Genomic DNA, 15,790 nt, shown 5'->3' with positions numbered 1-15,790 from the left:
GCGAATGTGTGTTGTGGGGAGCCCCCTGGAGAGTTCTTGTGGCTTGTGAGGAGACCCTCCTGAGACCTCAAAGAAGATGTCCTTTTCAGGCTCTGGGGAGGGTCTCCACAGGAGCCAGAGGGACAGCTAACAGCCCAGCTAACAGCTGATGTGTGAGGTCAGCTGAACTGCTGTGTGTCCGCTGAGCAGCCTCAACAAAAGCCCCACTGTGCCTCTGCCTAATGAGGAAACCCTCCCCAGAGTCCAAAGAGATGTTGTGCGCATGTGCAGTTATGCACAAGGACATCTTGTGCAAGTGGGGAGTTGCCTGTAGTGGCACTGTGATGTCTTAAATGCCAAATGGAACCTATAAAGAGGCAGGATTTTTATTTTATTTTTGGCTCTGCATTATTGATCTTTTTGGGGGGGCAGGGGAACAGGTGCAAAATTGTTGGCACAAAATTGCAGCTGTTTAAAGAAACAATGGAGGGGAATTCTGAGAGAGGCGAGGAATGCTGGTGTAAGATTTGCAGTATCCCCTAGCCTGCAAAGCACACTTTGGAAACAACTATACATATGGAGAAGAAAATGGATTGAAATAGCAACCAAACATTCCTGATTGGTCTAGGCAGAAAGGGGGCTCCCCCTGCCTTTGAACCCTCGCTTACATGAGATCTCTGACAATATTTGAAGGCAGAACATCCCCAGCCACACTCCTAGTCCCCATCCCGGTCTTCTTCCTCGTCATGAGCACCATGACCTGCACGGTTCTCTTCAGACTTGGCCGGCAAGTCGTTCCGTCTGCCAGGATCGCCAGAGGCTTGGCCTTGGCGGTCATGTCCGACTTCGGAGAGAGCCTGTAGCACCGGGGATAGTTACTGAAACATTCAAAAGTGTCCGTGCAGTTCCTGCAGGATCCACGGTGGTCGGTAAAAGCGGTGGAGAACTTCATGGAGGCCCGGCCATCTCGGGTGTGGAAGGACTGGAGGGTGATAACCCTTGGCCGGCTGCAGCAGAAGACGGCGCAGACAGCTTGCAACAGGGACAGGTCCTTGGAAAGGAACTTCTGGAAGTTGGGCTTGAAGAACAGATAAACCAGAGGGTTGTAGGTTGCCGAAGACTTGGCAAACACAGCAGAGAGGGCAAAGGCCAGGACGGGCACCTGGCTGGCATCGCCAAACGCTGACCACATGGCAACAATAGCGTAGGGGGTCCAAGCAGCAAGAAATCCAATGCACACAGAAACACTAAGCTGGAAGAGAGAGAGAACAACTGTTAAGTTGTGGGTGAACATATCAGACGACACAGCGATTCTTCAAACAGCTCTTGTTTATTCACAGGCCAGAACAGAACTGAACTGAAGGGTTCTGCCAGCCTGCTTATATAGAACTCCACTACAACGCAACTGTGACACTTTCTGTAACTATCCAATCACTGAACGTCACTTTCAATCCCTTATTTGCATATGTGGACCTGAGTGAAAACTATCTACAGTATCCCCCTGCTGGCCCAGGGTGCGAACTTCAGTACATAACAACAACCAATTTAAAAATGGTAGAACAGCCTGCAGGCACTTTCCCCCCATGCCAAGACTCCATGGCTCATCCACTGTCAAATTTGACTCCTGCATGCTCATACACCATTTGCAGCACATGTATTAATCTGGCTCTGCATGTGGACCGTCATGCCATGTTGGTAAGGAGTTACCATAAGATCTGCAGATATTGCGATGAATCAGTACAAAGCTCTGCAGCTCACAACACACAGAGAGAGAACTGCACTCCACACTTATATTAGATACAAAACCATTTAAAACAAAAATGGGTACTTCACCCAGCTCCGCAAAATATAGAGCAAGCAGCCCACCAAGGAACACATTGCGAGGGCAAATAATGTCCAGACAGACAGAGGCTTATCTGCAGACTGGGAAAATTAAAATTTAAGCAGAGAGGAGGGAGTGCAGACTCCTGCTTAGATGAGGACATAATGTGGATGCAACGACAACAAACCTTGAGACACAAGCAGCTTCGAATCCACGTTAAACTCCTGTGCAGATGAGCACTTAGTTTTAAAGGAATGGGATTTTCCCAGCTTCTGCGAAGAATGCAAGGAACTGTGTTTTGATGAGAGTGCTGAGAGTTCTTTGTTAAACTTCCTCACAGAACTGCATCCCCCCATTTCCCCTGGGGAAAGGATGCAGATTAATTCAGTTTTTAGGTAGGTAATATGCCCAAGGAGGTGCTGGTGCGAGATTAATCTGCTGCAGTCCGTATCATGGAAGGGAATTATGCAAGTATCAGCACGATGAAGGAGGGGAGTGAGGGTTTCTCCTTTTTAAAGTGTCGCCTCCATCCAATGTGGGCAAGCCATGAACATGATCTTTCCAGAGGAAAGGACATAATTTTGAAAATCAGCTCCTTGAACCCAGCAGCCCAGTGAGTCCAATAGGAACATAGGAAGTTGCCCTTTACTGAGTCAGGCCATTGATCCATGGAGCTCAGTACTTGTCTACACTGACTGTCAGGGTCTCTCCAGGGTTTTAGGCAGAGGACATTCCCAGCCTTGCCTGGAGAAGCCAGGGACTGAATTTCTGCATGCATAGCAGACGTTCCAACTCTGAGCTACGACCCTTCCTCGTGTATGATAAACAAGTTTGCTTTTTAATTATCTCACCTTAGAAGCAGGATACCATCAAATAGCACGAGCTGCCTGCAAAAAAAGAAAAGCAAGCCAGCAAACCGACCTCTCTCACCTCTGATGAGGAGCTATACATTGCGGCTGCAAATAATATTCTGTGCATGTGTATATTAATTGCATTAGTCTGTAATTAATGAGTTAATTAACTGAACCTGTGAATTGGTTAGTGCACTCGGCTGGATTATAAACAAGCCCTGGAGCTCCTCTTCTTTTTCAGATAAGCAGCCCTTAATCTACCGATGACAAAATGCTTGCAAATCAGGAGGGTAAGGTGTATGCACAGTTAAATTAAGTTGTCAAGTCGTGACAGACAGCCGTGCAACATGAGTGAGCAAATCATCCTGGTGTGATAGAAGAGCCCGGTTATATTTTACTTTTGCTCACTCCAGAGCATGTATCACTTCCCTGCTCCCCCACCCGCCACCATATGGCATACAGGAAATATGTGTGGGTGAAACTTTTTTTTTTTTTTTTGGAAAAAAAGTAATAATACTCTGTGCTGGAGATTCGTTATACTTTGTCCCCAAGGGGGTTCTGAAAGAACAAACTGTCGGCACAAGTAAGGACCAAAGGCTGCATCTCTACTTGTGGTGAGGATGCCATGGAAATCAGGTGCACTATTTAGAAGCAAGCAAATGGCTGCCATCGAACATTATGTGCCCATATGGAAGTTTATGCACTCTAGGTCAGGGATGGTGAACCTGGAGCACCTCCAAGTGTTGGACTTCAATTCCCATCAGCCCCAGCCAGCTCAGTCCATGGTCAGGGATGACCTGTAGTTCAACAAGATCTGGAAAGCCACAGCATGGACTCCAACTAAAAGCTACAATTCTTGATTGTTTAAACCACTCTGGGGATTGCATTTCTCTGTGGAGAACAGGGTTCTCCTAGCAACTCTCAGCACCCTCAACAAACTGCAGCTCCCAGAATTCCTTGGGAGAAGCCGGTGTTTTAAAATGTTTGGTGTGAATGTAGCCTGAGCCAGCACAAACAGCATAACCCGCAAGTGTCCCGCAAAAAAAGGGGGACATTCCGTTTTCTCACACGAGAGCACAGCGGCCATTTTGGGTGCCAAAATCTTGTGCAATTTCACCTGGAAGAAAAGCGTTTTTGGGGGGCCACAATCTCATGGAGCTCCCGAAAATATGCATTTTTGTGAGCACGGCCCTGAAAAAGCACATCTTGTGCAGGTCACATGACTCATGCAGGAGCTCAGACGGGAAGATGTGCGTCCTGGTTTTAGCAGTCAAGTTGTTGGTGGGTATGAAACAGGCACTGGTTGCCATTTCGGCATAGTCCATCAGCTTGTCAAAACTGACTGGAAAACTCAGGAACCAAGAGGTCAAAAACTTTAAAAAAGAATGGGAAAAACTTGCAAGTTATTTAGGAGACCACTGTAAGCAGATGGAAACGTTGGCAGGATTTTGATTCCACTTGTAGTGTAACAAATACCATGGACATTATGGATTGATAGAAAAGTTAGTGTATGGAAGAATGTGCAGTTGCAAATGCTCAAAATGGGACCTCATGGAGGGGGTGAGGGGAAGTCGTGAGATTCGGAGTAATCTGTATATGGATATATGTTTGGATTTTTATAACTTTGTATTTGTAAAATCAAAAAAAAATTATTTCAAAAAAAAAAGCGAGAGAAAGAAACAGGCACTGATTGGAAAGAGAAAGCAGTTTCTCATGCCCTGTGGATTTTCGACATGGTGTATTTACTGAGACCATTCAGAGGCACTGCAGGAGGTACTGGCTGGCGTCACACTGGCGACCCCAGCACGAGGGAGTTTCAAGGCGTCAGGAAAAAACCTGAAGGTTACACTTATACATGGTGATGGTTATAACAATAATGCGCCCACCTATGCCTTTGTTCCCAATCTAGTTCTCTTACCTTAACGATCAGAGTGTGGACGCTGTTGGCTTTGGTCCTTGGGGACATATGCTGCCTGACGGCTCTTCGGGACACTTTCACAGTCCAAAGGATGAGGGAGTAAGAGATGAGGATCAGGAGGCAAGGGATGATGTAGCAGAAGACAAAGAGGGCCCCGATGTAGAACTTCGTTTCTCTGGTGGACACTTTCCACTTGATGCAGCAAGCTGTCCCGTAGGGCTCTGGCCCATAGCTGCCCCAGTTGGCCAGAGGGGCCACTGCAAAGATGAGGGCGTAAACCCAGACACAAGATAGCAGTGCCCCAGCACATGCAGGAGAGAACTTATTGCCTATAAGGACAAATGAGAGAGATGGAAAGTGAGAGCCCGTCTGCTCGCAACTTTCCTTGACAGGAGGTTTTCGTTCTTTCAAAAATGATACTGCTGAGATAATGTGCTCCCCCCCTCCGCCCCATCTGCACTATACATTTGAAGCAGCACCATACCACTTCAAACAGCCAGGGCTTCCCAAAAGGACCTTGGGACTTGTAGTTTGCTGAGGGAACTGAGAGTTGTTAAGAAACCCCTGCTCCCCTCTCAGAGTCACAGTTCCAGGAGCCGATTGGTTGTTAAGCCGTTCTGGGAACTGTCACTCTGCAAGATGACTAAGAGCCTCCTTTGTTAAGCACCCTTAACAAACTACAGTTCCCAAGGATCTTTGGGGAAAGCCATGACTGTTTAAAGTGGCACGGCACTGATTTAAATGCTTAGTACAGATGGGGCCTGGAATTCAGAAGCAAGGTGAGTGCAAATGGAACTAGCCATCTAAAATATGGATGGAAACAGGGCTGTTGTTAAGCCTCTTGTGCCAGAATTGGTTCACTGGGTGGCGACTAAAAATCCCTGCCTTCCAACAGCTGCCTAAGTCTCCTCCTCTCTAGGGTTTTCCCCAAGCAATCTGAGACTCAGCCTTTGCTCCTCCTGCTTCATGCCTCTCCTGGTTCTGGAGGGGAGCTTGTTGCAGCAGGAGGGGGACACCCTGGCTTCTTCACCAGCCTGACTTATCTCTGCCTCTTGGCCTCCCTCCTCTCCTGATTCTGGACATAGAATCTCTGACATAGAATCTCCCTGCTCACTAAGCCCTGTTACCTCTTCAGCTTCCTACTTTGCCAGTCTTCTTCCGCTTCATCCTCTGACCACTCATTGTCGTCCTTCCTGGCTCTGAGCCTTCTTCCCTTGGCAGCTCTCCAACTGGTTCCTTCCACCATTCCTCTGTGTCCAACCAATCCATGACACATCTGGAGGGCAACAGGTGCCCCACATCTACACTGACTGGCAATGGCTGTCATCTGGAGTCTTTTCCAGTCCTACCTGGAGGAGCCATGGATTGAGCCTGGGATTTTTGGCATGCAAAGCATATCCTCTAACACTCTGCTATGGCTCTTTCTGCAATTGTTGGAAGTTTGGCTATCCTTGATCTTAGGGGGGTGGGGAAGATTCAGAGAAAACAAAGTAGGTATATGAATCATGCCCTACAGAAGTTTGATTTTGTTGAGCAAATGTCACAAAAGAAGGCCACTGGTTTTATTATCTAGAACAAAGGAGAAAGAAGACCTTGAAGGTGCTCAGCCAACGATAGATTAAGGTCCAGCGCTTTTATTTTCCTGGCTAACAATAGGGTAACTTTTAAAGAGCAACTTCATGTATTACACATAAGTGGTTGAGACCTGTGAGCTTCAGAAGTCATTTGAAGGTTCTTGCAAATTGTTGCAGGTAGGAAGGGCAAATCAGTCAAACTTGACTTCCTCCAAGGTGTTCATTCTTGGACTATAAAATAGTACCTGTGGTTATAATATGGGAGGAAGCCATTGCAATGTGGGAGGGCAGTAATTCTACACATAAGGCTGTACATGCACCGGCTCTAGGCAGAGGTTCAGATCAGCCTGCAGAACAGCAGTGGCTAAACTTTCTTGACCCAACGCCACCCTTGGCCGATACTCCATGGGCTGCGTGACTCTGATGGGTGTGTCCAAGATTGAGTGTGGCCGCTCCCACACTTATTTATTATTTTTTGTTGGATTTATTTGCCGCACCTTCTTCCAAGGAGCTCAGGATATCAATAATAATACAATTAAAATTTCTAATAATAATAATAATAACTTGGGGTGTGGGGGGGAACAGTTTAAAACTTGCACTGTTTTCCATTACAGTCCCTGAAGAATATAACGTGGAACTTAACTGTTAGGGGAAAGCTGTGAAAATGGAATAAATAAACTGTTGAACAGATGGGAAGGAGGTGGTAGAATTCCTTGAGGTGGGGGAAAGAATGGAATGTACTAGTTAAGACTACGGGTTGGGGTGGGGATTCCATTTTTAAATTCTTCCTCTCTGTGTGTGTGTATTGCTTGCTTGCAAGTAGAACAATAGTATAGTAAGCAGGAGTTTAAGAGAAATACTTTTTCTTCAAGTGTCGGATCTGCCTTTTTTTTTTTAACTTGCAGGCTGCCTTTTTTGTGGGGTGGCTTTAAAATGGCCCCCTCACCTCTAGTCTGACCCTCGGTAGAGCACGAAACTCTTAACCTCAGCATTGTGGGTTCAAGCCCCTCGCTGGGCAAAAGATTCCTGCATTGCAGAGGGTTGCCCTAGACGACCCTCATGGGTTTTTCCAACTCTATGATTCTAGGATGCTACAGGTTCTACCACCTCAGGGCCTCTATCAGCTCCTGCTGAATCTACAGACCAGGTCTCAGGCCAAGTATCAAGGACAAGCCTTGCCAACCTTGTGTCCACCAGATATACTGGACTACCGTTTCCACCATAACCGCAGTGAAGTGGTGTTCCAAACATCTGGAATGCACTAGGTTGGCAAACGTTAGCCTAGAGAATATAATAAGGGGAGGTTTTTGGAACCAGTGTTGCACCAGGAATCATACCAAGCCCTTGGCTACCAATTGCCTGTTCTTAGGGCAAACTCACATTTAGATCTCTCCCCACCCCCCAGAAAATACTGTTTGAGATTAGGCTGCTTGCATCCAAGAAGTGGTTTGTGTCATGTGCCCAAATTCTTGGTAGAACCCACCCACTCCCTTATTGGGAGTGACTATGACTACTATGGGATGCAGGTGGTGCTGTGGGTTAAACCACAGAGCCTAGGACTTGCCGATCAGAAGGTCGGCGGTTCGAATCCCCACGATGGGGTGGGCTCCCGTTGCTCGGTCCCTGCTCCTGTCAACCTAGCAGTTCGAAAGCACATCAAAGTGCAAGTAGATAAATAGGTACCACTCTGGCAGGAAGGTAAACGGTGTTTCTGTGTGCTGCTCTGGTTTGCCAGAAGCGGTTTAGTCATGCTGGCCACATGACCCGGAAGCTGTACGCCGGCTCCCTTGGCCAATAAAGTGAGATGAGCACCGCAACCCCAGAGTCAGTCACGACTGGACCTAATGGTCAGGGGTCCCTTTACCTTCACCTTTATGGCTATTATATGACTATTCTTAGTTATCAAGGATTATTTGGGTTGCGGGAGGAGGGGAGAGAGGTGTTAGCAGCCCTATTCGCTTAGGAGTTGTTTCCCTCTTCCCATTCTCAGTTAGGGCCATTATTTGAAATAACTATTATTTTCCATTTTTGTTTCTCGGAGAATTGATCTCGGGGAAACGATAACGAATGTTCCGCTGAGGGAAAAAGATTTACATTTGAAGCCCTGAGATTTATGTTGGCTCTGAATGACCTTTTCCAAAGAACTGCTGGGAGAAAATAGAGCGGGGTGGGGTGGGGGCACCACTATTTGCATTTGTGCCCTCCCTCCTTCCCCTTTTTTCCCCGCAGAAAAGCTGCAGCAAACAGCCTGACAAATAGCCCTTTGAGCACGAAACTGCATATTTACACGCACATGCAGAGCTGCACTGGCAAATATTTTCAGAAGCCCTTTCAACACATTACCTTTAATGTCAGGTCTGATAGAAAGCTTCAGATGTGAGGGCTGTATTATCCTCTCAGTATGCAAGAGTAACTCCCATTTGCTTCGAGATGAGCGATCATACAGACACATCAGCGCCTGCCTCACAAAGCAATGCACACCATATTGACGCTGCCCTTGTTAACAAGGAAACATCTGCCCTTCCTTCAGACATGCTTTTTATCCATGCCATAATCAGAAGCAGTAAATGGACTACTTGGAGTCAAGTTGCCGTGTGGAGACAGATCAGCAACCCATTGATCAAATTCACATTTGCTTCCCTTTGACACTAGAGCAGAAGCAGCAGTAGCAGCTTTAGGGTATGTAGATGCTGGAAAAGAGAGCTTTTCCTGGTCACTCCACAATCTAGACATATCTGTGCTGCTATCTATCTATCTATCTATCTATCTATCTATCTATCTATCTAATCTATCTATATCTATCATCTATCTATCTATCTATCTATCTATCTATCTATCTATCTATCATCTATCATCATCTATATCTATCTATCTATCTCTCTCTCTCTCTCTATCTATCTATCTATCTATCTATCTATCTATCATCTATCTATCTATCTATCTATCATCTATCTATCTATCTATCTATCTATCTATCTATCTATCTATCTATCATCTATCTACCATCAATCTACCTACCTGCCTACCTACCTACCACTTATTCATCCCATGTCTGGAGCAAAAAGCAATCCCATGAATGTGATTGTTACTTGCTGCTGCTTTCAGTCCGCAAATGTTATGCAATTGATTATGTTCCCCCCCCCCTGCTTTGTTTGCATTGCATTTCCTTTGCACTGGAATGAACGGGGTGGAATAACGCAACAACAACGTAATTGCATATTTTACGCCATGAATTATGTGAAAAATACGCAGGTCACGTCGTTTTGCCAACCAGCGAGCCGAATGACATCGCTTTTGGTGGAAGATGAACTGCAGCGGAAGAGAAACAGTGCTGCAAACACCAGTGTTACATGGGGTGGAATGCATGGGATGAAGGTGGAATGGAAAACAATGTTCTAGTACAGCCACGTGTGCATGAACAAGACACACACTCTCTTCAATGCAGTTCTCCACATTTCAGCAGCAACTTGTGAAACTTTATCAGCATTTCAGTGCAATTTCCCCTCCTGAAACGCAGGACAGGCTTCAGTTAACGAGTCCTATCAGCGGAGCCCTGTACAAGGACTTCCATGTGGGCAACAGGACTCTCTATCCCCGTGTGCAGTCCCTGAAATAGGCTTGAGGGGTGTCAGGAGAAGCTCCAGAACAGCACACAGGGCAGATGAGGAGAAGGGAGATGGTTCCTTCTGACAAGGCTGAATAGTTGCTCCGATGGAACAACTACCTTGGAACAAAGTTGAATCCCTCCCACACATTTTTATATGCAGTTTTGAGTAATATACACATTTTTGCAAGCAACTTCCCCCTAGTACACATAAAACTGATACATTATTTTCCACTAACGTATGCATCTTTCTGTACACTTTCTCCTGATACAGTGGTACCTCTGGATGCGAACAGGATCCGTTCCAGAGCCCCGTTCGCATCCTGAAGCGAACGCAGCCCATGTCTGCGCGTCTGCTTCCGCGCATGCGCGTGACGTCATTTTGAGCGTCTGCGCATGCGTGAGCAGTAAAATCCGTTACTTCCGGGTCGCCACAGAGCACAACCCAAAAACGCTCAACCTGAAGCATATTCAACCCGAGGTATGACTGTATGTGCATTTGCATACGCATTGATTGGCTGGCATACTGCTTTGCAAAATTAGGAGAAATTTAGCGAATTTCTAAGGAGAGTTGTGTTTTGGTTGGTGCATTGGCTTGAAATTAGAATACATGGGTTTCTAATTAAAACGCAAACAAAACCAAATCCCCTTCCACATCTCTAATACATACACACTTAATATATACTACACACTTGTGTAATGTGTGTGCGCGCGCACTACAATCCTATATTGCTGGTGGACTTCAATTCCCATCATCCCTGGCCATTGGATGTGCTGCCTGGGGTTCATTGGAGCTGGGTTCCAACCACATCTGGAGGGCCACAGGTTCCCCATCCCAGCTATATTGGTTTTAGGCCAGTTTGTTATGTTTCCCCAAAGGGAAACCCAAATGAACCTGGTAACAGCAGTTTAGAGATACCTCCACAGGCAGTGAAGGGACGCGGGTGGCACTGTGGGTTAAACCACAGAGCCTAGGACTTGCTGATCAGAAGGTCAGCGGTTCGAATCCCCGCGACGGGGTGAGCTCCCGTTGCTTGGTCCCTGCTCCTGCCAATCTAGGAGTTCGAAAGCACATCAAAGTGCAAGTAGATAAATAGGTACCACTCTGGCAGGAAGGTAAATGGCGTTTCCATGTGCTGCTCTGGTTTGCCAGAAGCAGCTTAGTCATGCTGGCCACATGACCCGGAAGCTGTACGCCGGCTCCCTCGGCCAATAAAGCGAGATGAGCGCCACAACCCCAGAGTTGGTCACGACTGGACCTAATGGTCAGGGGTCCCTTTACCTTTACCTTTACCACAGGCACTGAACAGGGCAAGTGGGCATTTGATGAATGCTGCTGTGGTAAGGAAACTCCCCTTGCTGTACAAGGCCCCATGCAGAGGTGTATCTAGAAACAGTGTTAATCCAGCTGTTCCATTCTTCATGAGATGCAGCATTGGACAAAGTGAAAGCTTAAGTTGTAATAAATTACCTGCAGGAAATTGGTAAGGCTTCCAAACTGAGCAACTAGTAGTAAAGAGTAGAAGTCAAATATAGCAAAGGAATAGGCTGGAAATTATACTGGGGTGAAGACGCTAGCCAAGGGACATAAAAGCGGTCCATATATTTTATATTATTTTACTTTCAATCATTTTTACTGCTCATGTTTGGCATTGAAGTTCCATTTGTACATTTGGTAAAAACGCTTTTTTTAAAAAAAACAAAAACGTGGAGAAAGATTTTGCCTGCTGAGATGCAAAGTGACAGAAGGGCAACTTATTATTTTTTTTAATGTAAAATAAAATGTTTGTCTTATCAGAATTCCCCTCCTCTAAAAGGCACTTTGTGCTAGGCAAGCTGGATTTTTCTGAGTGCTCCCTTGCCTCCCTTGCTTAAATCCTAAACTCTCTGATCTTCTAAAGGCTTAATTTTAAAAAAACAACAACAACCTTCAGACATATGCAAGGCTAACATTTCTTTGAAACCAGGCAATTAAAGATATGCTGAGATTAGTCGTTTCCTAGTGGGGAAATGCAGTAGTGCATTAGAGGAAAGATAAGATTGTGAGGCGGTGGAACTGTGTTCCATAGTCCTTGGGAAAACAGAAGCCGTAATCGCAGAGGGGAGGCAGAGCTGCTTGTTGGCTGAAGCTTAGTAGCTAAAGGTAGTCTTTATCTTTCTTCCACCTTCTCTAGTAATCTGTCCAACTAAGAAGAGATGTCCCTTGAGCTCTGTGTTGGCTGCACACAAAGCCCATGTGCTTCAATGTATAGTGGGGGGGGGGATCTATAAATGGCATACCCTCCAAGTGTCTTGATTTTCAAGGGACAGTCCTGGAATTACGAAAGCCCCCCCAGGTTCTGATTTGATCCCAGGAGGTCCTTATTTCCTCCGCCAGTGCCCCCACTGTTGAGCTGGGGAAGGAGGACGACAGCGGTGGCTGCAAAGGCGCATCCCGTTGCCTCTCCATGGCTGCCACTGCCACAAGCTCCTCCCTTGGGCAGCTTGCAATGGCTGCTGGACAGCAGGCAAGGAGGAAGAGAGGCCACCACCGCCAAGGCCCTGCCCCACGTGATGAGGGGCAGGCAGAAGGCAGGACCACCCTGGGCAGGAAGAAAGGAGGAGCAGAGTGGAGCGCAAGGAGTGTTGAGATATTTATTTTTAATGTTTGTGTGTCTACGTCAAATCTTGCCCTGTTCTAAAATTTATTTATTGGTACATGTTTTTCTTTTTGTAAATCTACTGAAGAATAAAATAAAAGAAGGATTATGGGTTTTTTTCAGGTCAGTAGAGGGTGCATGTGCTGTGTAGTTTTGGTGGCAATCACCCCTTTTCTGATTGGAAATGCTCTGCAGTGCCGGGATGACGACAAAAAAATGGGGTTTAAGGAGGGTCAGTTGCAAGGAGTGAGAAATGTCCATGTTTTCACCTGAGGAATGGTGGAGAGTATGGAATGGCAGTAACATGCGCCATCTTTTGTATGGCCTTCCTATTTCCTCTGAGAACAGAGCTGTCAGTAAAAGCATTTAGCATCTCGGCCCCCGATACACTGGCGAGATGTCTGGAAGCTGTGGCTGGATGGTTACGTGGGAGCCGGTTGAAGTTAAATCCTTCGAAGACAGAGGTCCTCTGGCTGGGGGCGGGATGATATGGGATTGAGGGGGCAACTCCCATCTCTTGCGGGGGTGCAATTAGTGCCAGCACCGTCCGTTAAGAGTTTGGGTGTAATCTTCGATACCTCCCTCTCTATGGAGGCGCAGATTACAGCTATAACAAAGGCGGCATTTTTTCATCTCCGCCAAGCTAAGCAGTTGGCCCCTTATCTCTCTCGCCCTGACCTAGCCACTGTGATCCATGCGACGGTCACCTCCAGACTGGATTATTGTAACTCGCTCTACGTGGGGCTGCCCTTAAGACTGACCCAGAAACTCCAGCGGGTGCAGAATGCCGCGGCGAGACTCCTTATGGGGTCTTCGCTGCGAGATCACATTCAGCCGGTACTATACCAGCTGCACTGGCTCCCGGTGGAGTACAGGATCAGGTTTAAGGTGCTGGTTTTAACCTTTAAAGCCCTATACGGCCTAGGACCCTCGTACCTACGGGACCGCCTCTCCTGGTATGCCCCACAGAGAAACCTACGGTCTGCAAATAATAACATCCTCAAGGTCCCAGGCCTCAGAGAGGTTAGGCTGGCCTCAACTAGAGCCAGGGCCTTCTCGGCTGCGGCTCCAATCTGGTGGAACGCTCTGTCACAAGAGACTAGGGCCCTGCGGGACCTGACATCCTTCCGCAGGGCCTGCAAGACAGAGTTGTTCCACCAGGCCTTTGGTCAGGGCGCAGCCTGACTCCCTCCTCTGGCAACCTGCTTAGAATCTTGCTTAATTAGTTGCCATTAATTTGATTTTAATTGATTTTTATAATGTAATATTTTTAGAATGTGTGAATATCTGATTGTTTGATTGTTGATTGTTGTTAGCCGCCCTGAGCCCGGCTTCGGCTGGGGAGGGCGGGATATAAATAAAATTTATTATTATTATTATTATTATTATCTCTAATAGCATATTGGATGTGGCTGGATTTCAGCTTTTTGGGGAGAATCTGGGTTGGAAGAGGAAACAGGCCACATGTTTGGAGGAGCTGGAGGAGAAAAAAGGTGCTGCTACTGATCCCTTGTGCTGCAATCTCTGGGCCCCTTCAGACTGTTGTGATGTTGCCGGCGCATTCTGCCGTGCGCTCGTGACAAAATAATAACAGTGCATTAGCGGTGGATTTATTCTGCTTTCATGGGGTGCATTCAGACGTAGAGAACATTGCATTAGTTTTCCTGATTATGAAGCTACTGCTTCTCTGCAGTTTTCTAATGTTCCTTTCACACTGCAGTACCTGTTGAATTACCAAACTGTGAGTTTTTGACCGAAATACAAGCAGGTCATGCTAAATTTCGTTCACACAAAGTGGGCATGGAGTGGCACGACAACAAGTGTCCTACAGCCATACACACACACACACACTTTACTGGTTGTCAGATGAAACAGAGCTAAGGAAAGGCCTGATTTATATTTACATTTTATATTTTGTTTGTTGTTCGGTACCCAAAGCTTACATGGTAGCACACAGATACTGCCAACAAATACAGTGGTACCTTGGTTTAAGAACAGCTTAGTTTGTGAACAACTTGGTTTAAGAACACTGCAAACCCGGAAGTAGGTGTTTTGGTTTGTGAACTTTGCCTTGGAATAAGAACATGTTTTACTTCCTGTTGAGTGTGTTCCATTTGTAAATTGAGTCGCTCGCTGCTATGGGAAAACACGCCTTCGTTTAAGAATGCTTTGGTTTAAGAACGGACTTCTGGAATGGATTAAGTTTGTAAACTAAGGTACCACTGTAAATGAATAAAAAGCAAGGCAGTCTTACCTAGCCAGGTGCCCTCCAGATGTTTTGGACTACAACTCCCAACAACCCCAGACCAATAGGGCCAATGGCAAGGGATGATGGGACATGTAGTCCAAAAAAATCTGATGAGCACCAGGTTGGGGAGAGCTGAGCTAAGGGCTAGAATAATCCCACACTGCCCAAAAGGAAGCTTTTTCTTTTTTCTTTTGCTTGCTGAGAGAGAAAATGCACTTCTTGGCTGGGTTTAGGGATGGACCTGTCAATTTCACTTCTTATTTTACACATTTCTGCAAGCAGTTTCCCCCCATATAATGCACATCCGCATGCTGATTTCACCAATATAGGCATTTATATGCACACTTTATGCTAGTATACACATTTCTGCACACATTGCTTGGCTGGAGAACTGCACTGGAAAATTTGCAGAAGTGCAAATTTCAAAGAAAGCCTGTATCTTGGTTCTTGTACTGTTTTGGAAAGTGTGGATTACATCAAGTTCACCTTTAAACAAGAACTGAATCTAATTCTTCTCCCATCCCTAGTTAGGCCATAGCAGCATTTATGTGCTATCTGGTTCAGCTGAGCATATTACATTGATCCAGTCCCACCGGCACTTGCTACCAATGAGTTTCCAGGCCCAGGTTTGGGTTTTGACCTATAAAGCCTTAAACAGCTCAGGACCGCAAAACCTCAAGGACTGCCTCTCTTCATATGAGCCCACTTGGACCCTGAGACCATCATCTGAAGCCCTCCATGAGAGGTCCAGAGGGTGGCAACACGGGAACGGGTCTTTTCTGCAGTGGCTTCCTGTTTGTGGAATGCTCTCCCCAGGGAAGCTTGCCTGGTGCCTTCACTATGCATTTTTAGATGCTGGACAGATATGTTTCTCTTTAACCAGGCCTTGGGCTGATTGACATCTGATCCCCTTTTAAAATGTGTTGTGGAAGCGGGGAAATTATTGGGTTGTCTTTGTTTATGTTTTTATTATGTATTCTGTGTATGTGTGTGTGTGTACTGGTCATGTTGTGCGAATGCCTGATGATCGTCTTCCAAAGCAACTACTCTATTCCGAACTTAAAAATGTGAAGCGTAATGCTGGTGGTCAACAAAAGAGGTTTAAAGACTGTCTCAAGGCAAATCTAAAAAAAATGTAGTACTATACACACTGAC

General features: G+C 46.2%; 1 protein-coding gene across 2 annotated transcripts in view; it reads right to left on the bottom strand.

Annotated features, from left to right (window-relative positions):
* Positions 1–201: 201 nt before the first annotated feature.
* Positions 202–15,790, bottom strand: part of LOC309344965 (opsin-5-like) — a 68,290-nt gene continuing 52,701 nt past the window's right edge. For both annotated transcript variants that reach the window (XM_081867922.1, XM_081867921.1), the window contains exons 5-6: positions 4,571–4,899; positions 202–1,231 (exon numbers count right to left, since the gene is read on the bottom strand). In XM_081867922.1, coding sequence (XP_081724048.1) covers positions 644–1,231; positions 4,571–4,899 — 917 coding nt within the window. In that variant the 3' untranslated portion in view covers positions 202–643. The remainder of the gene's footprint in view (positions 1,232–4,570; positions 4,900–15,790) is intronic.

The sequence above is a fragment of the Podarcis erhardii genome (assembly GCF_964252035.2).
Source record: "Podarcis erhardii genome assembly, chromosome: 6".
Taxonomy (NCBI): domain Eukaryota; kingdom Metazoa; phylum Chordata; class Lepidosauria; order Squamata; family Lacertidae; genus Podarcis; species Podarcis erhardii.
This window is presented reverse-complemented; position numbering and strand designations above follow the sequence as displayed.